The sequence below is a fragment of the Branchiostoma lanceolatum genome, chromosome 19 (assembly GCF_035083965.1).
Source record: "Branchiostoma lanceolatum isolate klBraLanc5 chromosome 19, klBraLanc5.hap2, whole genome shotgun sequence".
Classification (NCBI taxonomy): Eukaryota; Metazoa; Chordata; class Leptocardii; order Amphioxiformes; family Branchiostomatidae; genus Branchiostoma; species Branchiostoma lanceolatum.
The window spans coordinates 6514957-6539756 of NC_089740.1; the positions used below are offsets into that span (position 1 = coordinate 6514957).

General features: G+C 42.2%; 1 protein-coding gene across 2 annotated transcripts; it reads left to right on the forward strand.

The window, feature by feature from the left end:
* The first annotated feature begins 3307 nt into the window (after window positions 1–3307).
* Window positions 3308–22824, forward strand: LOC136425329 (cartilage intermediate layer protein 1-like). 2 transcript variants are annotated; one of them, XM_066414178.1, is made up of 14 exons: window positions 3308–3634; window positions 10040–10199; window positions 10686–10801; window positions 11386–11559; window positions 12515–12688; window positions 13201–13378; window positions 13788–13921; window positions 14476–14584; window positions 15006–15160; window positions 15663–15827; window positions 16448–17834; window positions 19198–19330; window positions 19989–20198; window positions 20815–22824. In XM_066414178.1, the coding sequence occupies exons 1-14, from the start codon at window positions 3580–3582 to the stop codon at window positions 21085–21087; spliced, it is 3423 nt and encodes a 1140-aa protein (XP_066270275.1). In that variant the 5' UTR covers window positions 3308–3579; the 3' UTR covers window positions 21088–22824. The 2 variants fall into 2 exon arrangements, with proteins under 2 accessions (XP_066270275.1, XP_066270276.1); XM_066414179.1 differs by having other exon boundaries at window positions 3309–3634; window positions 11386–11478.
* Window positions 22825–24800: the final 1976 nt, after the last annotated feature.

The window sequence follows — 24800 nt, forward strand, 5'->3', positions numbered from 1 at the left end:
AATTTTAACATAAATCAATGAAACAAATGAAAAGAAGAGGAACTACAAAGTAAATTTTGAGTTGTAAACATAATAAGTATTATAATGAATAACAATTTATAAAGAAATAGGTCAAAATTATACAAAAATAACAATCATATGAATTATTTTGTCATCGGATACCAAAGGAAAAGTGAAAAACAAGGAAAACAAACAAATCAGGAGAAAGTAATACTTGGATGTTCTATGATATCTATCTTTAAAAGTTTTTTGAAACTAGGTAAAGACGAGCAGGACTGTAGAATGTGGCTGAGATTGTTCCATACGGTGGGGCCTCTAAACATTATTGTATGTTGTTTTTGAGTAGTTTTTGTCATAATTGATCTTAAAAGATTATGTTGTCTCGTATAGTGGTGATGGATATCTGAGTTGAAATTTAAAAGACCTTTGTATTGTTCAGGTAGGGAAGAGCTATTATGGACAATTTTATGGACAAATAAGGCAATTTGAAATTTATTAATGTCAAATACAGTCATAACATTTAAATCACGAAACAGAGCTGCTGTATGTGCTGTGAATGACGCATTGGCTGCTATTCGTACAAAGCGCTTTTGAAGGAGGTAAACAGGATTGATGGATGTTGTGTACGTACTACCCCAAATTATGTTGCAATAAGTTAGATAAGGGTAAATCAAACTGTAATAAAGAACCATAAATATGTTTCGTGACAGCAAAGATTTGACTTTTCTAATGATGCCTATGTTTTTGGAAATTTTTTTGCAAACAAAATCAATTTGGTTCTTCCATGAAAGTTTCTCGTCTATAATTACGCCTAAAAAACGGGTGTGACTTACTTGATTGATAGCATTGTCATTAATATAGATCCTAGCCTTTTCTTTATCGTATTTCTTGTTCCTTCCTACAAAGATAATAAAATTAGTTTTTTTCACGTTAAGGGACAATTTATTTGCCTTAAACCATTGATTTATCTTATACAATTCATTATTTATAGATGTTACTAACGTGTCAAAATTTTTGTGGGACATAAATAAGTTTGTATCATCTGCAAATAACAGAGCAAATAATTTATTTGATACTGATGCCAAGTCGTTAACATAAATTAAAAACAAGAGGGGACCAAGAATGGATCCTTGTGGTACGCCACATGTCAAGACATTTTGGGAGGAAATATTATTTCTATTAGAGACGAACTGTTTTCTGTTAGTTAAGTAGTCTTTTAGCCAACGAAGGGCAGAGTCGGTAAATCCATAGGTGAATAGTTTGTTGAGAAGTATGTTGTGATCTACTGTATCGAATGCTTTGGAAAGGTCAAGAAATATTCCTATCGTGTATTCGTTATTTTCTAAGGATGTGGTGATTTTGTCAACAAGTTGCAAGAGTGCCATATATGTCGAGTATTTTTTTCGAAATCCATATTGATGCGCATATAATATATGATTGATTTCAAGGTGATTCACAATCCGTTTATAAACTAATTTTTCCAAGATTTTTGAGAAGGCCGGTAAGATTGATATTGGACGATAATTGGTGAAAACACACGGATCTCCGGCTTTGTACAATGGAATAACTTTGGCTATTTTAAGGTCTGCTGGCACTTCTCCGTTTCTCAGAGAAGTCTTAAAAACATGTGTTATTGGCTCTAGAATTTCGGGAACAATCTGTTTTAACAGCAAGGCACTTATTTCGTCTTGGCCAGGAGCTGCGTTTTTTAAATTCATAATTATATCATGGATTTCCGTTGCGGTGGGTTCTTCAAAAGAGCTTATAGGTGGGTACGAATTTAAAAGGTATGACTCAGGAGAAATATCTGTTTCATCAATTTCTTTTGCAAGAGAGGGGCCAATGTTTACAAAAAAATCATTAAATTTGTCTACTATGGCTTTTGGATCAGATACCTCCAATTCCCCATCAATAAATTTATTCGGAAGAATATTAGTTGCCTTTTTCCTGTTCATAATTTCATTAATTAGTTTCCAGGTTTTTCGTATGTTAGTGGATGCAGCTGTAAATTGGTCTTGGTAATATTTCCTTTTGCAATTACGAATCAGCCTGTTGAATTTGTTTCTGTACGATTTGTAACTATGCAGTCTTGTTGGTGTAGGATTTTTTAAATGTTTCTTGTAGAGTCTATTTTTCATTTTAGAGGACTTGCGGAGACCTGTAGTAAACCAAGGCTTGTCGATGCCTAGATTTTGCTTTGCTGTAGAGTTTGATAGGGGGAAACATGTGTCAAAGTGTGAATTAAAAATTTGCATGAAGTCACAATAAGCAGAATTTGCATTTGTGTTGTTTTGTACACAATCCCAAGTTTCCTCGGATAAAACATGTTTAAAACTATCAATATTTTTTCTATTGAATTTCCTGCACTTGCGTTTTTCATATTCAATTTTCTTGTCTCTATTACATACATGTTCTATAATGTGGAATATTGGAAGATGATCAGATATATCTGTAACAAGGAGACCTGATGTGCATGGGCTCGTTAAAGAATTCGTCAATATGTTATCTATCAATGTCGCTGAGGTTTTTGTTATTCTTGACGGTTTAGTGATAGTTGGAAAATAACTACACGAATACAAAGTATTTAGGAAGTCCGCAGTTAATTAGTGATTTTCACTTTTTAGAAGATCAAGATTGAAATCGCCAATCAAATAACAGTTTTTGCCTTCTTTATCGATAGCATCTAAGGTCAGGGTAAGGTCACAATAGAACAGGTCGACTCTACCTTTGCTGCAAATTTTCACTTAACGAGAGGCTACTGAATGCAAATTGTAATCATATTTTGTTAAACAAAAATGCATTAAACGAATGTGATGTTCTTTTGCTTGTCTGTGCCTAGATAGGATCATCCCGTCAACAGTGCGTCACTACCGAAGGGCGATCTGATCACCGAACTGTGGTCCCTTCGGGAGATTTAGCGTTCAAGTCTGTCTCCTGAAATCTACATTCTGAAATAAAACACAAAACATTCCATTGTACATCCAAAAGAGGTTAACACTTTTTCATGATAAGGGTTTTTTCTCGAATGTCCTCCATATCTTAGCCTGAGGCTATTGACAGAATGATCCTGTCAACAGTGGAAAAAATTGCATTGTTGACAGGATCATTCTGCCAACAATGCAAATTTGTCCACTGTTCAGTCTGTTGACAGGATCATCCTGTCAGCAATGCAAATGTTTCTACTGTTGACAGGATCCCTTGTCAATAGCCACTTCCATCCACTACCGCAACATAAAAACGTCGTAAAACATCGCTGTCGTAAAATAGCACAGTCGTGTCGCAATACCAGCTTCCAAATACGGTATCTTTTATATCCCTCCGTATATAGAAACGTCCAAATATTTCATCCGAATCGTTTCCCACTCAACGCTGTCGTCATGGGTCTTCGAGAGTAATCCCTGATCCCGTTTCTGCGATTGAATCACGTTCTTGTACCGCGGGGAGTAGTCCCCTTGCACCAATAGGATTCGAACCCGCGACCCCTAAATACGTAGTCTAAAAGACTGGTGCCCGCCAGCGAAACAGATCCGTCCTTTGAGAGGAGCGCAGAACACATAGAGGACAACGAGTGGGGAAACAATGGAGACTATTCTGTTCTTTCTCCTTCTCCTTCCTTGCGCAGTTCTTGGCCAAGGTATGTCTCTTACTTCCTCATCAAGTTTCAAAATATTGTGTAACTTTAATTCTTGGTTGTTTTGGTCTTAGTAAGACGTGTTTGTGTAGTGTTCTCGCCGTGCGCTTCTGTGTATTTCCAAAGCGTGCGACCGTCACATAACCTCACAGTGGCCATCATAGCAATGTAGGGAATGTCGACACGCGGTTTTACCTTACGGCGTAGCATCATCGTTTTGTTGTTTTGCGAGACACTTTATTTTTCAACACTCGTGTGTTTTTCTCATTATCTAAAAATGTTGTTGGCTACCGGGTAGTTGTATGGCTTCTTTGTTACACTCGCGGGGTGACTGATTTGGCCGGCATACCGTCCCAAGAGGAATGCTGGCAAGACCGTATCATTTATTTTTCCAGACACCCTTCCTAACAAGGAGACCTTTACAGTGACAATCCCTGTGTCCCAAACACATGTTAGACGCGTCTTTGCTACCTAAACGTTCTCTTAACGAACGTATTTTAAACGAAAACACGCTTAACTTGTTGATAAACAGTTTGTTAAGCCCCCGGTGGCGTAGCTTTGTCGTGAACTTAACCTTCTAACCGTTGCGTGTAGAATTGTTTAACCCAAGCTCAACTTAAGAACTAAGATTAGAACAAGACTACGCTTTTTCCAGCTTAATAGATTTTGAGCGGATGGACCACCTAGCAACTTCAGTCACGGTTAAATGTGCACTTGAACCAGGGGGCTGTTCCACTAAAACGTTTAAGGTTGACTAAAAAAGACAATTTCAGTCCCTCTATCTCTTTTTCTTTTACATCAACTTCTTTCTTTTTCTCTTGAGTTAAGTACCACGTCCTTTCATTTCTTTTTAATCCCTACACGTTTGTAACGAGATAGTCCCTATGTTCGGAACGAAAATGTTTTAACATGTGTTATAAACAATATGTAATGCCAAAGTTTAATTGAGGACAGCGTTGGCAAACGTCCATATAGACATACAACCTCAAGGCTACTATATATTGCAACGTCACACTACTTATAAAATTGATATAAATATTGTTTGAAAATCAAATTTAGTAGACTATTGCCAAGCATAAAGAGTACAAAAAGTCTTAACCAATTACCAAATACGATTAAGTTCATAAGATATTATATTCTCGGCTTATTTTGCGAGCATACGTTAAACAACCCTTCCACACTTATCGAAAAGAGTAGGGGTCCTTCCCGGTGTGAGTGGATCAAACCTTACGGTCTTGTGTGCGTCTTACGTACCGTGCTTGGAGTCTTCAACTTAATGAGGTTAAACATGTAATAACGAAGAAGAAGAAGGTCTATCAATTTTGTAAACACACACGCCCACACCCCTCCCCCTGATACTTGAACTATGAACTACTGAATGAATGGGCTTTTATAACTTAAGACTCTAATGTCACGTTTCAATGTGATAGTATGCCAGCCTTGCATGACATCCCATTTCGAGTTGTTTATTGGGGTATAGAGTTACCGTGTTCAATATAGGAGGCCCTGGCCTAATAAAGTGCCTGTCGTGGCGTGAAAGTGCTCTACCATACATATGTGTGTGGATAAATATGTTTGAAATATGCAAGTTGATCCATGCGAAAACTATGCCAAATTCATAGGAGGCCAGTAACCTATGTACAGCCTTGATTCTTTGCCATGATATCATTGTATTTGAAGGACAAAGTCGCCAGTTTAAAAAAGTAAAAACAAATGGTCTTTAGTAGTGTACAACTACAGGACACTGGATACCCCAAAGAGACCAGAGATGTCCGTCAAATAAAGAGCGCCCCAAACGCAAGTCAAGTCAAGTAACTGGAATCGTACTATTCCTTACCTGGTCGAAGATTCTACTATACTTTACTCTATCGTAGCAGACGCTACAGAGTGGAATGAAAAATATAGCAATCGTGCTTTCGACTGTATTTACGTTTAATTGAAATATCAAATTGTATTGAAATGTATTATTCTTGCTGTTCGTACACTTCTCTATGTCCCCCTCAAAGTAAAAAAAAACACAAGTGTGAAGTGGATGTTTCACCAATTGTTACTATTATGTGTTTCTCTTTTTTATCAAATTGAAAGAACGACTTTAATGATACGTCGGTTCGCCCTCAAATGGCATGCTAAAGCAGGCCCACCAATTGTTCTAATAGAATCTATTATGATTTTTTATGGTCAATACCCAAGGGGAGGGTAGCCTGATAACCATCATATCCTAGGATCGTTCCTCTGACAAATAAACAAATACACGAAAACGATCAGAAGAGCGGATAAGAATTCTCCAAGCAGATCTATCGGTGCCTTGCCACCGATAGATCTGCTTGGAGATTACGGATTGGAGTTAGATAGAGGATGGACACAAGGCTATCAATCTTTATCAAAAACACTTGGTCGCAAGCTCAGATAAAATTCTTGTCGACACTCGTAATCGCGTAACAAACTGATTAGCCCGTTCCCGCCCTCCCTCTGCGCGGTACCGATCTGTCCGCGGAGGTAGAAAGGGTTGAGTGAAGCCCGAAGACACCGGGCCGTCCCACGGGACATCCCTCGGGAGACCTCGCACCGGGCACCGCCAGTTCTCACATCCGCCTCGGCCTTGAATGATGAGGAAAGAACGTCGAAAACAAGATTACCTCAACCTTCTGGCATCTGTGTTAGACACCTTTTGGCCTCTGAACTCTCAGATGACCACTGAAGGACACATTCATTAACCTGGGTTGTCCGTTTTCAGTGGGCTGGGTACTAGTATCTTCTACTTGATAGTAGTAGTCCACTTAATAGCATGGATGCCAGACCCCCAAACTCTAAAATATCTATCACACGACAGATATTTTAGAGTTTGGGGGTCTAGCATCCAGGCTATAGTCCACTGTGGTCTCTGCTACAGTGGTCTGAACACCCTGCAGCTGCAACCTGTCTTTCTTCAATTCTTTACACTTTGTCCGGCCTTGAAAATGATCTAGAGTCAGACTCAGAGATGTAAAAAAGACATAGCTGCTTCTCCCCTGGACAATTGTTACTGGTTGATTGATTGATTGATTGATTGGTTACCAGTTTGTAGGTGTTTGGACTCCTATCGTCCAAAGAGACATTCGTCAACGTCGATAGCAAGCTCTTGGGAGAGTCTTGAGACGATCGTTCGCTTGAGATCCGTGTCGAGTAGTGTCCAAGCAGATATGGAAGGGATAGGTACTGGTGACCTGTCCTGTCCTGTCATCCAGCCTTTGGTCTCAATATCTTTAGCACTCTGAAGTAGCCGTTTAGCACCCCGTTCTCTATTGGTCACAGAGTTAGGCAGCAGGGAGAAGGTTAACGTTAGATATTAATCCGTGTAAAGAGGGTGGACATGTCATATTTGTCGTGCAAGTTCTCCTTTTCCTGGCATAAATCTCAAGCAGATCGTAATCTTCAAGCAGATGTGGGGGCCAACTTATCGGTCTGTTTTCAAGCAACCACGTTGTGGATTACACGCACATTCCAGAGTGTCCCGCCGCCACTCGGGTGGGGGGGGGGGGGGGGAGGGAAGGGGAGTGGTGACATCTCGGGGGGGGGGAGCTTGCACGTACGTGGTGACATCTCTGGGTGGGAATGGGGGTGGTGACATCTCTGGAAGAGCACAAATAACATCCACTCAGCAAGACGGTACTAGTATGTTCCGGGTACACGATACCAGATAGCCACAGGACCTACCGCCGTTATACATACGTCAGGAATTTTAATTTGGAAAGACATCGGGGATTGGGAAAATCTGATTGGTCCTGATTAAATTTAAGCCTTATCTTTCATGAATCGACCTTGACATTCACCCCTGCCACATATATGAGGTCAAGTGGAGTTGGGTGTAGAACTTTATTGCACAAAAGTTGTAACAGGTGCAATGTATGGCAACTTGTACAAACATAGCAGTTGAACTATTACAAGTATCTAACCAATCTAAAGAACTAATCTACTTTATGAACAACAGTCAAGACAATCTACTTTTGCATGCTAATACTCAACTATAAGTAGGAAGGAAAGTATAGCATTGTCTTGTATCTAAATTGTCCTACATAGGTTGATATACGGACAGGGCATGACAATATCTCCACTTTTGTAAGTTGTAATATTACATACATGTATATCAAAAAGAGTTGTTAACCAGAGCTATCCCCGACTAAAATTCATGACCATAGCATGTCCAGAGCACGAGATATCAAACCCAGAAGTTCCGCTGCAGTACCATAGCAAGCCGCCAGGAGGCCAGAAATCTAATCATTTCGAGGTCTCAAGAAGGATCAAGAAGACCTACCCTCATACAAAGTATCAAGACAATCGATCCAGGCATTCTTGAGTTACCGTGTTGACGGACGGAAGGACACACACACGAACGCTGACCAAAACACAACCTTCCAGGCGAAGGTAAAAATAAATAGTTTCCTCCCAACATCTGCTTTGAGGTAATATAACGCTTCATGTCCGCCATCTCTGTTGAAGTTCACGGCCATACGTCACGCCCTAACAGATGACTGACAGGGCAAGTGGAGATCGATGGGGCGTGAAACGAGATCTCCGCCCTCTCTCGCGAGAGTTACGACTTTACCAGATGTTGTTTGTTGTGTCCTGGGTGTCGTTGAACTTGCTTGCCTGACACAACGAGCTTGTTATCGTGGCTTCTGAAAACCAGAAGAGTAGAGGACAGTGGATTGGGGAGTAGTAAATCTAATCGTTAAGATGTGGATGGGACAAGGTGAAGGCGATACTCGCCAAGCAGATGATAGGATGCAAGGAGCAGGCAGAACTTACGTTCAGAACTTCAGATTCTCCATCCTGAATATCAGGGTAGTGGGCTACTGGCAAACTTGCAAATCATTGGGATGTGTGCATTGTTATGTAACTGTTACCTTGCTTTTTAGAGGAGAGAGATTTCAGATCTGATTTATATTTTGGGACAGAGGTCAGACTAATTGTCCTTTTTAAAATCAAGAGTTTGTGCCCTTCGAATTCGTCCTTTGAATGGGACATCTAGCCTGGATACCAGATTGTGTTTCTCAAGGTCTCAGGTGGGCCTGTTGTAACATTTCTTTTGGGGCATGTTGGTCCTGGAGCCGAGGTGTTGGCCTCTGTAGAACTTGGAAACAGTCTGAAGTACAGACTAAGGACGTCAAGCCTTCGGTCTCGTGAAGAAGAGAGTGCCAGAAAATAAATAGAAAAAGCACCATACTTCCCCACCCCAATAGAGGACTACTACTCAATTGCAATTGGTGCAGCTATTGACAGGAAACGCAGACATCTAGGGCAATCGCACAGGGACCATGCTTGGTCCAACCAGATTTGGAGTGATTTGTTGAAGTCCACTACTAATGAAATTTTACCCCCATTCAACCATAACCCCTTACTTCTTTTGCTCTTGAGGACCTTATTGAGTAAGATACTACAACGATACGAGGGTTTGCTGTAGTTCCCACGGTACGTCACCCCTCCCCCAGGGTACCCGGATGTTCATATATCACCTGACTGTGTGTGGTGGTTGCGGAAGGACATGCACCTGTTACACCCCCGCAGAGCCACAAATGGGCTGACCCGAACACCATCTCTACTATTCCATGGGAACCTCCTAATCCGTCTGTGACCTTCTGACCTCGCGGACAGTGCCTTGTTCAGCTTGTTTTTTTTCGGATAACTTTTAGCCTAGATGCTAGATTATTTGCAGAGCCTACACAGGCCAACTCTTCAATTCCAGGACCAAGCCCCGAAGGAAATTCTGCTACAGGCTCCCCTGAGACACCCTGAGTTAAACCATAAGAAAAACACGATAGATATCATAGAGATCGTTGATCATCGTTTGCCGAGGTGCATGCAGGGCCTAGCGCCTACACAACTCCTCGGTCTAGGGCCGAACAGCCCAAAAATACGCGAGCCGTAGCGAATCGAAGCCGCATTGCACTATATAATAGCTCCCAAAAAAAGCGTCATGCTTCGTCCTCAGTCTGAGGCCTGAATACCGATTTTCCTTTACCTTTTTTGATCAATGAAACAATCGATCGATGTATTGGTTAATTATTAAACAAGAGTTATCTACCACTCAAAATCACGACCATAGCATATTCAGAACAAAAGATATCAAAACCGTCAGTCCGATGCAGTACCATAGCAAGTCGCTCTGGGGCCAAAATCTAATCATTTTGAGGTCGCAAGAAGACCTGCCAACCTATCAAATATGAAGACAATCAGTCCAAGCATTCTCGAGTTATCGTCATAATCGTGTCTACAAACACACACACACACACACACACACACACACACACACACACACATACACACACACACACACACATACACACACACACGAACGCTGAGCAAAACATAACCTTCTTGGCGAAGGCACTATTTAATTGAATTATAATAGATTTATTTCCGTACATGTAGGTTGGACCAGGTGGTTTAACGTGGACCATCCTACCGGTCACGGCGACTACGAGCGGCTGGAGGCGGTGCGGTACTACCACCCCGGGGAGGTGTGCGAGAGCCCTACCGAGGTGGACGCCAGGACCATCCTCGGGATCCCCGCATACAGAACGGGAGAAAGGTACCGGTATTCTTATTATGATGACGCTGTTGTAGTGCCTTTGAACGTCCTCGATCACGGGATCAGTCCCCATTTCAGTCAGTCAGTGAGTCAGTCAGTCAGTCAATCAGTCAGTCAGACAGACAACCAGTCAGTCAGTCAGTGAGTCAGTCAGTCAACCAGTCACTCAGCACTCAGTCAGTCAGCCAGACAGTCAGTCAGTCAATCAGTCAGTCAGTCAGTCAGTCAGTCAGTCAGTCAGTCAGTCAGTCAGTCAGTCAGTCAGGCAGTCAGTCAGTCAGTCATGATCAGTCAATCTGTCGTATTGCCAACATAAGGACACGTTTTAGGAAAACAAAAGCAAGTAGAAAAGAAAACAGCCCTGCTTGTCAACTGACAGATTTAATGATAGAAATATGATTGCAGGATGGAAAATGCATCAATTCTATGTCGTCACTTGAAAGTTAAAAAGTGTTTGAGATCGGAAATATCTTTCTCGTTCCCAAGGTTCCACGCCAACCCCGGCAACGGTTTCTGGTGTCTGAACAGAGAGCAGCTTGGGAACGTGACCTGCTCGGACTACACTGTGCGCTTCTGGTGCAGGGACCTACCGAGGAAAAAAGGTAGGCGAAACAAAGGATTTATTGGAAAGAAAATTAGATTTAAGTAATGAAGAGGAAACTATGTGCTGCATGTGTTCCTACTTGATCTTTCGTGAACTGGCTGTGATCGACGTATTTCGCCTTATAATCACATGCAAATGTCGATTGCCTATGGTTTGGCTATAGCGGACATGAGGGGGCACTTCACACGATCTTCTTCACTCTACCCAGGTGTAAATGGGAACCTGACTTCGGTTGGGGAGGTAAAAGGCGGTATAAGGAGAGGGATGGCTTTATAATACCATACCTACACACAAATTGACAAACTCCATTGTGGAAACTAAACGTTTTTAGTTAAACGTGTCCCTCCTTTTCATTTGAGTGGTGAGTATGGACTCACTCGTAGACTTAAGCTTGAGCTGCATTTTTGCATTTCTTTTTCCAAATGTCTGATTGTCTTTTTGAATATTTTTATGATTTATAACTTTTCTATGTTTGATGTTTTGTGAATAAAAAGACATAGTAGATTAACAACACATTTCCCTCCGGTCTCTAAAGGCCTTGGGACCGTTAAATTTTCTTATTTCTTATGATCACATGTGCAGTCAAGACTACTACGACTCCAGAGTGGTCAGCCTGGAGCGAGTGCGGTGCCAGGAGCGGCCGCTGTGGCGCCAAGAAACTCCAGACGAGACAACGTAAGCAGTGTTTCCAAAGCGAAGTCAAGTGCTCAGGGCCCGTCGTACAAGCGCGCATTTGTGGCAGAGTTAAATGCTCCCGTGAGTTGGCCTCGCTTTTGCTGCTAACCAGTAATATATGTCATCTAATATGTAACAGGTTTGAATTTTAACCGTTATTTTGCACGGCAATCAGCTCCCGTCATGCAACAGTAACAACACTGGGAGCAGATGTCTTTCGCAAGGAATGATGGGAATCGTCAGCAATATGTAAGGGCATGTATTTTTAAAAGTGTGCAGGCATGTTTTTTTAATCCCTACTTTCGTATAAATAATTTCGACTTGTTTTCTGTGACATGCCTGCAGTTTCCTGCTTTTAATCTTGAATGATATATTTTCCCATTTGCTGGCTGTTTGTTTTGTTTGGATTACCCCGACATACGTGTCTTTTCCTTTCAAAGTTTTCTTAAACTACCTTCCGTGTTACTTTTGCTTCTCCTTATGTTTGCCCTGTTCTTACACACTGACAATTACGCGGGTTTTGTATGTTTATAGTGTTGATTCAACGCTTTGTGAGTTTTGTAAGTAATACGAGTTGATGCGAACGTAGGAAAAGCAGCATATGCTTATTATGCTATATACATATATGGCCTCCGTCGGTCACTATTGACCATGGTAAAATCCTAATATATATTATGCTATAACATATATAATACGCTATATACTGTACGTTGCCAACACAGTTGTAAACAGTATGCATTGCGCCACCGAGCAGTCGTTGGCGGAACTGCACAATATTTCCACTGTGTGGTTTCCATTTTCGTGGGCATATGGCCTCTCGCCCAGTGGCTCTTTGGGTAAAGTCGACAGTTGGTTAGAGGATACGCCCACAAACGTGGAAACCTCAGCCTGGTTTAGAAGAGCCTCCCCAAGGTATATTGTCATGATAGGCCGCGGGCAAGGCTCTACATAGGAGAATGAGACTCAGAGAGACAATGCCAACCACCAAAACAGACGGACTGTTATAACATGTATATCGGTGTTTTTCTGTGAGCAGCTATAGACGGAGGGTGGACGGACTGGGGAGAGTGGTCCAAGTGCACGGCTAAGTGCGGGGGTGGGGTAGAGGAGCGGCGGCGGACGTGCACCCTGCCCGCCCCGCGACATGGCGGGAAACAGTGCGCGGGATCCAGCTCACAACAGAGGGTGTGCGCCGACTGGAAGTGTCCAGGTAAGAGGGGCTGTGTTGTGGCTACTTCACCGAAGTGGCGTGTGTGTATGTGCAAGGAGGTTTTATATAGAAGCCTTCAATATAAAACTTGGTATGTGTATGTGTATGTGTATGTGTGTGTGTATGTGTATGTGTATATGTGTGTGTGTGTCTGTCTGTCTGTATGCCTGCCTGTGTAAGTGTTGTGTGTGTATCTTTGTATGTCACGATGTGTGTGTGAATGTCTGCTTATGTGTGCAAATGTGTGTTGTGTGTTATCAAATATCTATTATGTGTCTGCATGTGTATATGTGTATGAATGTCTGTATGTGTGTGAATGTCTGTATGTGTGTACATGTGTTGTGTGTGTGTGTGTGTGTGTGCATGTTTGTATGTATGTATGTATGTACGTGTGTACGTGTGTGTTATACTTATGTGTTGTATGTGTCTGTGTGTATCCAAAAATCTGTACCTTGAAAACTTCATAATTGTTTAGTTTTCTATTCAATTTTCTTCCAAATATCATATATCAGACTGCTCCAGGAAGTGCACCATGGGTAAGCTGAGCGTGGATTGTGACTTCTGCGAGTGCCCCGGTCACGTGATGAAGGGCAGGGTCACTGACCCCAACAAACGTCCGGTGGAGAAGGCGAGGGTGTACCTGGCAGAGAAGCCATACGAACCAGTCACAGTAACGGACGACAAGGGACGGTATGTTAGGCCATATTGATTCGATACATGCCGATGATATCCTACGGGCACATGAAAACCGTTACAAGCGTGCGAAAATAAAGTTGGGACATTATGCAATCTAAGTCTTTTGATATTAGAAATGAATGAAATTTTATGCGAGCGTGGATGCCATCCATATATCGGTATATCAATTGCCATCAATTTAGAAACCATTTTTCTAGTCTTCACTTTTGTTGGAGCCAACTACTAACTAACGCTTTAAGATGTCAGAAATGTTGTTGGCATCCTTGACTATTCATTAAATCAAGGACATTATATAGGTATAATATATAATGTCCTTGATTCAATTAGTAAACAGACGTACTGTTATGTGTCACATGAAGAGTTGATGTCTTGTAAGTATTCTTCTTATGATCTCTTTTTATAGGTTCCAGATCGAAGACGTCTGTTCTAACGGTGAAGAGGTTCTGATTAAGAAGGACAAGTACGTCCCACTCCGGGTCAGAGCGCAGAACAGGAGACCTACCACGTCTGAAGTCCGGGCGGTCCTCTTTCCCTCAGGTACAATCTAATCTATGGCCAACTATGATGCTCTCGCGAGAGAAATTGCGAGATTTGAGACTACCATAGGGCGAATATCATTTTGTACCGTGCTATGTTTTGATACATTTTGTCATCTAATTTTTTCTTGGAACCAAACAATAGTTGGCATGAGGACAACGTCGGTGAAGCAATTTGACTTCCCGCATCGATGATCACTTTGGAGAAATTGGTTTCACATAATAAGAAAATTCACAAACGGCTTCAGTGAAAATACCTCTGTGTTGCATGCCATTAAGTGGTAGTGAACCTAACAATAGTGAAAATAAGTGATCTGGGCATTTTGGATGAAAAAAAGACCAATAAAAGAGGAAATGCATGTGTACACCCTTACGGCTGCCGAATGTTTTGCCCTCTCCTTGGTGCTGAAGTTTAATTCATTTCAGTTCATCGAAGGACATTAAACCATCTGGCATTCGTAATACTGCTAAAACGGTATCAAAGTTGCTTTCTAATTTTTTTTGGAAGCCAGTGCAATTATAGGGTTACAAGGTGATCTTTTTTAATTCCATTAGGTAAACCGACGATAATGCGACACCCTCAGAGCAAAGCCCGGTTTGTGGGCGACAGTGTTACGTTCTGCTGCGATGCAAAGGGAGACCCACCGCCTACACGATATGAATGGTACGTTCCAACCTACAGAAGTTTGTGGCAGATAGCGACTTTTGAAGTTTTGGATTGGATTTATTGGAATTGCAACAGTGCAATACTGTTGAGACACAGGCAGCTATTGCTGATGTCGTGACCCACACACATAGTGCCCGATTTTTACACTTGCATGAGTGGAGTGGGGAAAATCTTGTGCCTTTTTTCCCAAAGGCACAAGATCGGTGGCAGCAGGGGATTCGAACCCGGAGCCCCTTGGTTCTGTGTCGAAAATACTGCCGTTACGCCACACGACCCCACAAGTTTTGTATGTCTTTGAATGTATTTGCCCCGAAAATATTCCATTTGAAGAATGAACCAAATTTACAAATCTTCCGACAGCAAACTTATTTTCCTCCCCCATAATTCGAGTTTGCATCACAGTGACGTCATTTTTCAGGTTCAAGGACGGCAAGATGATGGACAAGTCCAAGTCCAACTACACGACGTTACAGTTACCTGACGCCACGTTACGTGACGCGGGTCAGTACCGGTGCAGGGCGACGTCAGAGTCTGGATCGGTCTTCTCCGCTATAGCTACTCTTACGGTCAGAGGTAACCGACTTTTGCCTTCCTTATATTGATCATGTATCAAAGCCATAGAGACGTTTTAATTCAAACTAGAACATTTTATGTAGATTTTGCCTTTGTAATAGACTGAATACTTTAGATATCTTTTTTGGGCACTGGTGCCTATAAGATTCCCATAGTACCCCGCGTCTCCCAGCATGCATTGGCATCCGAGGAAATATATATGCTCGTGACCATGTCCCTACCGTAGGCTTCTAAGAAGAACATTGGCTACAACAGTTGCTGGTGTTTAACGACGCATTTTGTTTAGTCTATATTTTCGGCATGTGTGTGTGTTTGGTTGGTTGGTTGTTTGGGTTGGTGTGCGTTCGTTGTTATTTGAACACACTATCAGTAGAGTGACAGGAAGTGAGTGGGAGGATAACTGCAAAGGTCGGAGTGGCAGGAAATATAGGTCAGAGGGGGTAGAACTAGTCGTCAATCGGACTTCTTATCATTGTTTTTTTTTTTTTTTTTTTCTTCTTAGAAAAGTCTGACGGTGCCTGTAGTCCCACACCTGCTGATCATTTCATCCAGCTGCCTAGAGACTGCTACCAGGAAGAAACGAACGGCTATTTCGCGAACGTCGGGAAGTGTGAGGCCGAGCCCTGCCGCGGGGAGGCCAGCTCAGCCGGCTGTAGGGAGGAAGTCGGTAAGACAATGTTATGAATTAGCCAATCACGTCCCCGCTTACGGTCAATTGGCATCGTGATTGGCTGGTAACTTTCCCTCCTACTCCTGGAGAGGAAGTGTCTGATTGGCTACTGAATGACGAAGTTACCAGCCAATCATATAGCCGCATACAATCAAGGGCAACGTGATTGGCAGGTGTATCTTGCCCGCCAATAACAGGAAGGGGAGTGTCTGATTGGTTGACGGTTACGCAGCTAGAAGGACAGAACGCAGGCCGATACACCAGGGTCGTTGCTTGATGAACACAAGTGGCTGGCTTGGCATGAGAGGCTGCAGAATTTTATTACGTGCTATGATAAAGATAGCTATAGGAGTCGAATAGTGCTGAACTTTAATTTCTGGCGTTAGAAGGGCTCAAACTGCAAGAAAGTCTGTCATCATGTTTCACATCGTCGATTGGGAGTTATAAGAAACACTAATATTTTCAGAATTTTGATTAAGAAGGGAGTAAATAAGTAATTTAAGTTCTATTTGAAGCGAATTGTAATACTAGTAGTTTTGGTGTGCACAAGGATTTCATAGAAAGGGCTTGTTCAATAGGTATGCCTTTTCTCTTACCTTTCTTGTCTTTTACTTCAGAATACTGCTGTGGCACCATTATGTTCGAGCAAAGGACGATTCAATGCAAAGATTATCAGTTACCGATACGGGTGGCGAAGACCTGCGGGTGTCGGTTCTGTGTCCTCCCGAAGATCACCATCAGAGGCCGCGCTGTCGCCGGGGACAACGGCGAACCGCTTCGCTTCGGTCTCATCTTCATGGGGAAAGAAAGAGTTGCCTTCACCGGTTTTCACGGAACCTTCTCTTTCGATATTCCCAGCGAAACGGACCGGCTAGCGGTAACCTTCGTCGACCGTTCAGGCAAATTTCTAGACTCTACTAAAATTCTCCCCTTCAAGAAAAAGGGTGGCGCAATCTTCCATGTCGTACGACTCCAAAGAAAAGCGCCCCCTATCGAAATCGATGCAGACCAAGAGGTCACAATCGAACTCAGCGATGTTAAAGACAGAGATCCAGTGGCCGAAGTTGACATTCCTCCAGAAAGGTTTTTCACAAGCGACGGGAAAAAATATCACGGAAAAGTCAAAGCTAGCATCACTTTCTTGGACCCGCGAAACACCTCAAACTTCCAACAAGCACAGAGTGATTTGAATTTTATCGACAACGAAGGCGAAAACTTTCCTCTTCGGACATTTGGGATGTTTGATATGGATTTCCGCGACGAGGAAAATAGTAAGCTTCAAGTTGGCGGCAAGGTTGATTTCTTCCTAGACCCCTCACAGTTTAACCTACACAGGGATACAAACTTAGAGGACATCAAGTTGTGGTCCATGAACCCCGAGACGGGACTTTGGGAGGAAGAAGTTGGATTCAAACCGCAGACCGTTAAACGGAGGAAGCGCGAAGCGCGCGTGTTGCTTGTCGGGAACACAGAAATGAGGGAAAGTAGGTTGTTGAACTTTGATATGCCGACGAATAGACGGTGTTGGGCAAAAGTTCGCGCTTTTAACGACGAAAACTTTGAGAAAATGGGCCAGGTAGAGGGAGTGACGGTCACATTGATTAACCTTGACCCCAAGGAAGGGTACTCGGCCCCACCCCCATCTTGGGGACGATTTGAAAGCACGGTAACAGGGCCAAACGGCGCATGCGTGTTCGCTTTCTGTGACGACCAGCGTGCAGACGCCTACACTGGTCAGATCATCGCGGAAATCGACGAAGAGATTCTGGCGGCGGCGCCGTCCAACCCGGCGGACTCGGACATGATCGGCATCACTCGGGACATATTGACGCATCTCGACTACAAACGAAGTGATCACGACGACCCGAAGGCAAAGCCGAACGCTATCTTCACCAACCTCCCCAAACCCGGTGCTAACGCAGTGTGGTACGGACAGGGCCCTCTGTACGGATGGGATGACAAGGACAAATGCGAGAATGCCAAATATGAAGACAACCACTTCAGGTAAAGAGTTAAGGGTCAGACAGAATAGATTGATGAAAATGACGAAAAAATACACTTTCGGGTTTCAGGTTTTTGAAAATTAGTCTCAAGAACAAGTGTAACAAGATTGGCAACATAAAAAGATGTTGCCATGGCGACGTTTTTAGCCCACATGCAAATAAGGACCTCGCATAAATCATATCAGTCGATCACCTTCTCTGCCAAAATAACACAAGTTGTCCAATGTATGAAAATCTTGTTTTCACAAAAAAGATATCGTACCATTTCCTCATATATTATGTAAATGAGGCCCTCTATGCAAGATTTGTGTCTAATAGAGGCCACATTTACTTAACTTCCAAATGGTGCAAATATGAAATCCCCATCATTTACCACTATGGATTTATAGTATTTTGTCAATAATTATGCAAATTAAGTATCAATTTGCATAATTGATATCTATCGATATTTATCTCTTTCTCAGTTACATATGTCATGTGTTTGAGAGTCCTATAATAGGATTTATTAACTGTCCTCATTAATTATGCAAATCGGATATTGATTTGCATAATTGGCATATGATTATATAAATCATCACTTAAGCTATCTTCACACCAAAAATTATGATGATCCGCCACCCCCTTCTTGCGTTATTCTCTTTCAAAGTTTGAGTCAAAATCAGTTCCTGCAACTCAAAAAAAGCCGCTAGGGGGTCCAAATCTACAGGACATATTTTCCTAACAAAGAGCTATCCACCACTTAAAAATCATGACTATAGCATGTTCAGAAGACGAGATTTAAAAAAATGAAAGTTCCCCTGCAGTACCATAGAAAGTCGCTAGGGGGCCCAAAATCCAATCATTACAAAGTCTCCCACAGACCACCTACAAAATATGAAGACAATACATCCAGGCATTCTTGAGTTATCGTCCCATGGACTTTCACATTCCTGTACAATTCCTAGAATTCTTGCAATCTGCACACAATATAGTAAAAATTTGGCTCGCCCCTGAGGCGTCGCCAAAAATGCCAAATATGAAGACAACCACTTCAAGTAAAGTATAGATGAACGGAATTAAAAGAGTGTTGAAAACGACGAAAATGTACACTTTGGGGTTTCAGGCTTCCAAAAAAGTAATATTTTGCAGTCTCAAGAACAGGTGAGAAAATGCCAAATATCAAAACAGCCACTTCACTCTTCAGGTAAAGAATTGCTAAAAGATTGGTGAACATGACGAAATATACGATAATGACGACAATGAATGATTAGTGAAGTTAAGAAAAGAAAAAATACATTTCCTTTCCACAGTCTCACTAGCATGTAACTGTACCACTTTGTTTATTTTTTTGTTTATTGTAATCCAACGCCCGTTCCCTACTACAGGTTCTACCGTACGGAGGGCATGCAGTATGAGTACAACTCCGTGTTCTTTGACCAGTCGGACCTGATGTCCTGGACACCTGACCACATGTCCTGGTGGCCCAACCCGCTAGAGTTCCGCGCCTGCTACATCAAGGTATAGTTTCTCTTTACCTCCGTAAAAAAACGGAGGCATTGTTTTGGTTTCTTTCTTTTTGTCTTGAAGTGTTTGTACCCGCTAGAGTTCCGTGCCTGCTACATCAAGGTATAGTTTCTCTTTACCTCCGTAAAAACGGAGGTATTGTTTTGGTTTCTTTCTGTTTGTCTTGGAGTGTTTGTAACCGCTGGCAAAGGTTGGACCGGGTGGCAGAAAATGGTGTATCTGGAGACTTGCAGGATTGGATTGTTGATTTGGTTCGGTTTGCTGCCGCAGGTTTGGCCCGTTTCCGACGCCCCTCAAGAAGTCAGAAAAATGCATGTATTTGATAAAATCAGCGGAAAATTAACCATAAGGAATAAAACAAAGAAATCACAAAACTTTGAATATTTCATTGAGGTAAGACGTAACCTTATAATTACATAGATAGAGTACGTAACTCGGCGAGTAGTGCACGAAAGTTGCAAAAAAAGTTTTTTTACAGTACTAGTATCACCCGTCTCCATCTATATTCTTCCCTCATTTAAACAGGTAATAAAGATAATGAGTGAATAGGTACCGGGTTACGGTGCGCACAATCAGTTCCGACAGGACCCGCACCGTGCAGAAGTTTACAACGTCCCCCGTCCCAATCCACTTTCTTTCTTCATTTGAACAGGTAGCGGTTATGAGTGATGATCCGGTCACGGTGCGTACGATCAGTTCCGGCGGGACCCACCCCGTGACGCGGGGGAAGGTGTACGGGTTGAGGGACGACCAGTCGACGGGCCAGGGCAACGTCTCCGCCACCTGTATCGAGTTCAAGTGCGCCGGGATGCTGTACGACCAGGAGCAGGAGGATAAAACCTTCGTGGAAGTCATGCCTCAAGTAAGTATTTCTGTATTCTGTCATTATGCAAAGAGCCACCATGTCATGCCAAGCCCTGCCGCTTTGTGTGACCCTGTTGTAGCGACCAGCCAACCACGACGCCGCTTGCGGTCAAGAGCCAACGTGATTGGCTGGTAACTTTCCCTACAACAAAGGGAGTGGGATAATCTGATTGGCTGATGTAGAGAACGGATTACTCTTGTTGCTAAAATGACCCAGGTATAGCGACCAGCCAATCATGACGTCGCTTACGTCCAAGCCAACGTGATTGGCTGGTAACTTTCCCTTCAAAAAGGGATGGGATCATCTGATTGGCTGATGTGGAGAACGGATTGCTAATGTTGCTACCCAGGTGTAGCGACCTGTCAATCACGACGCCGGTTACGTTCAAGCCAACGTGATTGGCTGGTAACTTTCCTTCCAAAAATGGGGTGGGATCATCTGATTGGCTGATGTGAAGAACGGATTACTAACGTTACAACTACGCAGCTACACATTCCGAGGTTTGAAGGATTGATAGTCAACCGTTTGCGATTGTACATAGGAACTGGTGAGGTAGTTTATGCGCACGGTTGCAAATTTTTCTTCCTAACGTATTGTTTGATACTGTTTCCAGGGAAACTGCAGACGTATTCGTGTGAAGACAGAGCTGGACGAATACCTCCGCGTCCACCCACCTGTCCACGAGCAGAAGTCCGACAGACGTTTCGCCTTCTACGCGCCGCTCGACCAACTGGGCCACAACTACGGCATCTACACTGTCACGGCCCCGGACCCTTCAGTTGCCAAAAACACCGCTGTGGGGCGCTGCTTCAAGGGTTCCTCTGACATGACTGCAAACGTCATGGCGCCGCGAGAGGGCGTTGCTGTAATATTCATGTGCGTGTAAGGAATAGCAGAGAGGGGTTCTCCGATGGAAAGTGAAGACAGACTCCAGTTGTTGCCGTGGCCGATGGGAAAGATCTTTATTTCAAGTCACTCTGCATGTCCTCTCCTCTCTATCCGTAATCCCAGTCTGTCTTGCTTAACACACACGATTACTCATTTTATATGCTTCACAATATACATCTTCTCTGACAGACACAAGATAAATCACAAAGGGACATGATGAAGGAAGTAGCAAGTCTCATGGGCAATGGACAGCCTAGTGCCGCCTTGCACAGCCTTAGTCATACTCAATGTCCATTTCTCAGTAAGCTAAGGGAGTGCTCTACTTACACACATCTGCTTACACATATTTGATATGCGCTATATTACATGTGCAAGGAACAAAACATCTGCCTGTTCACGCTATATTTTCTTTAGCATTTAGGTATTAAGTGTATCTAGGGTTACCTTCCATTTTGTGCCTTCAATTTAACCAATGTTTATTACAAAATCATACATTTTACAAGTTTTTCGATAGCAAAAGCCTGCTTTGTTTTACCATTGTTCCTTTGGTAATAAAGCCAACTTTCACAGAGTTCTTAATGTTTCAAATTACTACAATTAATATGGTGTTGTTATATTCCAACGTACTGTGAATTTGGGCAAACCTTTGAGAATTTCGTAGTTTTAACAGTTTCATAAACGAAAACAAGGCATTGTTTGAGAAATATCTAATAAGTATGTAGGTAATGTAGTTGAATACGAACTGATTGTCTTGCTTATGATATTTTTCATGGCTATTATAGCTTATAGTATTTTTCATAGCTATTATAGCTTATAGTATTTTTCATAGCTATTATAGCTTATAGTATTTTTTCTACATTCATAGCTATTACTGTTCAAAACTCAATTGTATACTTAGTTTAAAACTACTGTAATAGTATACCAACAATGATGGTGCTTGTGATAATATACATGTATGGACTGAGTATAGGTAGACTTTTCGCTCATTTTATAGTCAAGTTTATAGCTCTGTCAGTACTGATGCCCAATTTGATTTCCAAGTTCATTTTACACATCGCTTCCATGATGTAAATATGTATACCCTCACTCTTAAGTAATATATCTACATGTAGACTTAGATAATACTGGCTGGGTTTACATGAGCGCTTTTGAGTAAACTCGGAGTCAACTCCGTGGATTTAGACACACGTAAACGCAGCTTGGCTCCTCCCACTAAGCGACTAGAGTGCGGTTTCGAAGTTACTTAAGTCGACTCAAGCAAAAGGGTACTTAAGTACACTACACTTGTTACACAGGCCAGGGTCGATTCCGAGTTGACTTAAAAATGTCTTGGAAAACGTGTGTAACCCAGCCACAGTGAAGATCAGTAAAACAAGATACTTACAAGTTTTAAGAGTTTGGAAAAAAGACATGTACCTTTTTTCAGATTTAAAGACCTTATACAAGACCTTGGCCTTGTATGGGATAACGTAAACAAACTTGATTACCTTCAGAATGTCAACTTCAGTTTATTTTAACCTTCTACATGCCAAGGAAGCCTTTTGGTGCTAGATATGGTTGGAGGGAGAGAGCTTCATAAGTCTTGTAAGTGTCCACTGCCTTTGACCAGTTTTCCTACATCAGAAATGTGGGAAACATGGTCACCTGAAAAGTGTGATATTGTAGATGAACTAGCCATGTTGTTATAAATGTAAAGTCGGTCTTTTCCAATAAATATAGGGCTAATAGTTAGAAATGCTTTCATTGTGTTAATTGTGCTATATTGTTGTTGTTCACCTTGAAGTGCCCTGTGATACATATGGCAGCAAGTTCCATTTCATTGGATTGCTAGCCCTTCCCCTTAAACATGCTTGAGGCATCTCCTCCAACACGCGTACGGGCCATTTTACATCCCTTCAAAAAAACGGGTGCAGCCCAAAGCGAGATGCCCTTCCCAGGACTTGAACCAGGGTCTCCCAGTTACCAACTAGATGCAACCAGAAGCTTAACTGTGAGGCTGCCACAAGTTGAGCTACAGGGACATTCCTATACAACGAAAAAGGACTGAAGTGCAATCTGTATGTGTGATATGGGCCTAGATACCATATAGACCAAATTCCTCAAGTTGGCCCCATATTGTGAGGGATTACAACCCTCATTTCAGATGGTGACATAAAGATGCGGCCCTGTGTATGAGGGAGCTTCAGGTGTTAACCTCAAGTGTCAGACCTCTGCACATAAAAGAACCCAACACACATATCGAGAATAGAAGGTGTGACCCACTCAGACCGAGTATGCTTGACTAAAAATGTGAGCCGTAGCAAGGCCGCATTACACTATCAGCTATTGATAAAGCATTATGCTTCATCCACTGTCTGAGGTTGGCTGCTTAACTTTTTTTACCGCGTAAAGTATGTATCACTGCACTGTGTATGTGCATAGTGTACATTATGTGTGTGTGTGCGTGGTGTGTACATGCATAGTATGTGCATTGTGCGTGTGTGCAATGCAAATCTGTACAATGTACATGTATGTGTCCATAGTACATGTATGTACATTGTGCGTATCTGTGTGTGTGCATGCATACAACTAGTAGTACTTGCATTGTGTGCAATGCGTATGTGTGTGCATACTATGTACATTGTGCGTGCGTGTGTGTTTCACTCTCAACACTTCATAATACAAACACTTGTCCTATAAAGAACAAGGCATATGACAGTTGCTCGACCTTAACTGAAAATTAAGGAGACCATTGTAAGGATACCTGTAAATAGTTTATATAAAAATCAGTTGGTACATTGTACAAGAACTTCTCACAGTCACACAGCAGTAACAGTTGATACATTATCAGTCAGTGAATGATCAGAAGACAGGTACAGCAAAAAGTAACCTGTTTTTCTAAGAGTCAATGGTTTGTACAAGTGCAATACTGGCAGTATACCCAGTATAGGGTTGGAAACCAGCATTCATGATTACAGAAAGGTTTTCAGCTATTCAAATCAATAGATAGAATTTCCAGTGGATGAACTATGGGAAGTTTTTTTTCAACAAAACACAACTATCATACACTAACAAGTATTCACCTTAACAAGTTTTGGAGCTGTTCCTGGTATAGTGTATGGCATTGGTGTTATACATTTTTATGTATAAGCAAACGAGTGAGTTGATATTATTTTACACCTTAATACATACCTACTATTCATCCATTCTTAGAAGGGGGGGCTGGGGTATGCAGTTGTCTACAGTATCATATAGACCCAAATGCTATCCGCAACAGTGTTTCTTTTAACTACACTTATTTGTCACACATTAGTACACAACCACTTCAATGGCAACTGGGCAATAATGGTTCAAATACTAGACCCTATTGCTTACAAGTAAATAACAAAGGGCTATATCCAAGTTCCAGTGGAATGGGTATAGTGTCCAAGTCGGAAATCCAAAAGTTCCTCCAAGTATGTCCACCAAACCGTTCCATGTCTTCTTTAGTACATGGAGAAATGTTCTTCTGTGAAGAGTAACTTGCTTGGAAGTGGAGATCTTGATTGTTTTTTGTTGCAGCTTGAATGTCCTTGCTATGACATGTGTGTTGTATGTGTTAGTCCCAGAACAAAATACCTACGGCCATGGCAATACAACATACAGCCACGTACGGACTTTTCCTCTCTCCTGGTGAAAAACAGAACGAAAAATATCAAGTTAAACTTCCTCCTGCTACCAAATTTCAATACA

Excerpts from the sequence above, each read along its gene's own strand:
- LOC136425329 (XM_066414178.1), top strand. The coding sequence starts at position 3,580 with ATGGAGACTATTCTGTTCTTTCTCCTTCTCCTTCCTTGCGCAGTTCTT. Across the intron at positions 10,802-11,385 it reads GGACCTACCGAGGAAAAAAG|TCAAGACTACTACGACTCCA; the intron begins GTAGGCGAAACA and ends TCACATGTGCAG. Across the intron at positions 15,161-15,662 it reads AGCTACTCTTACGGTCAGAG|AAAAGTCTGACGGTGCCTGT; the intron begins GTAACCGACTTT and ends TTTTCTTCTTAG.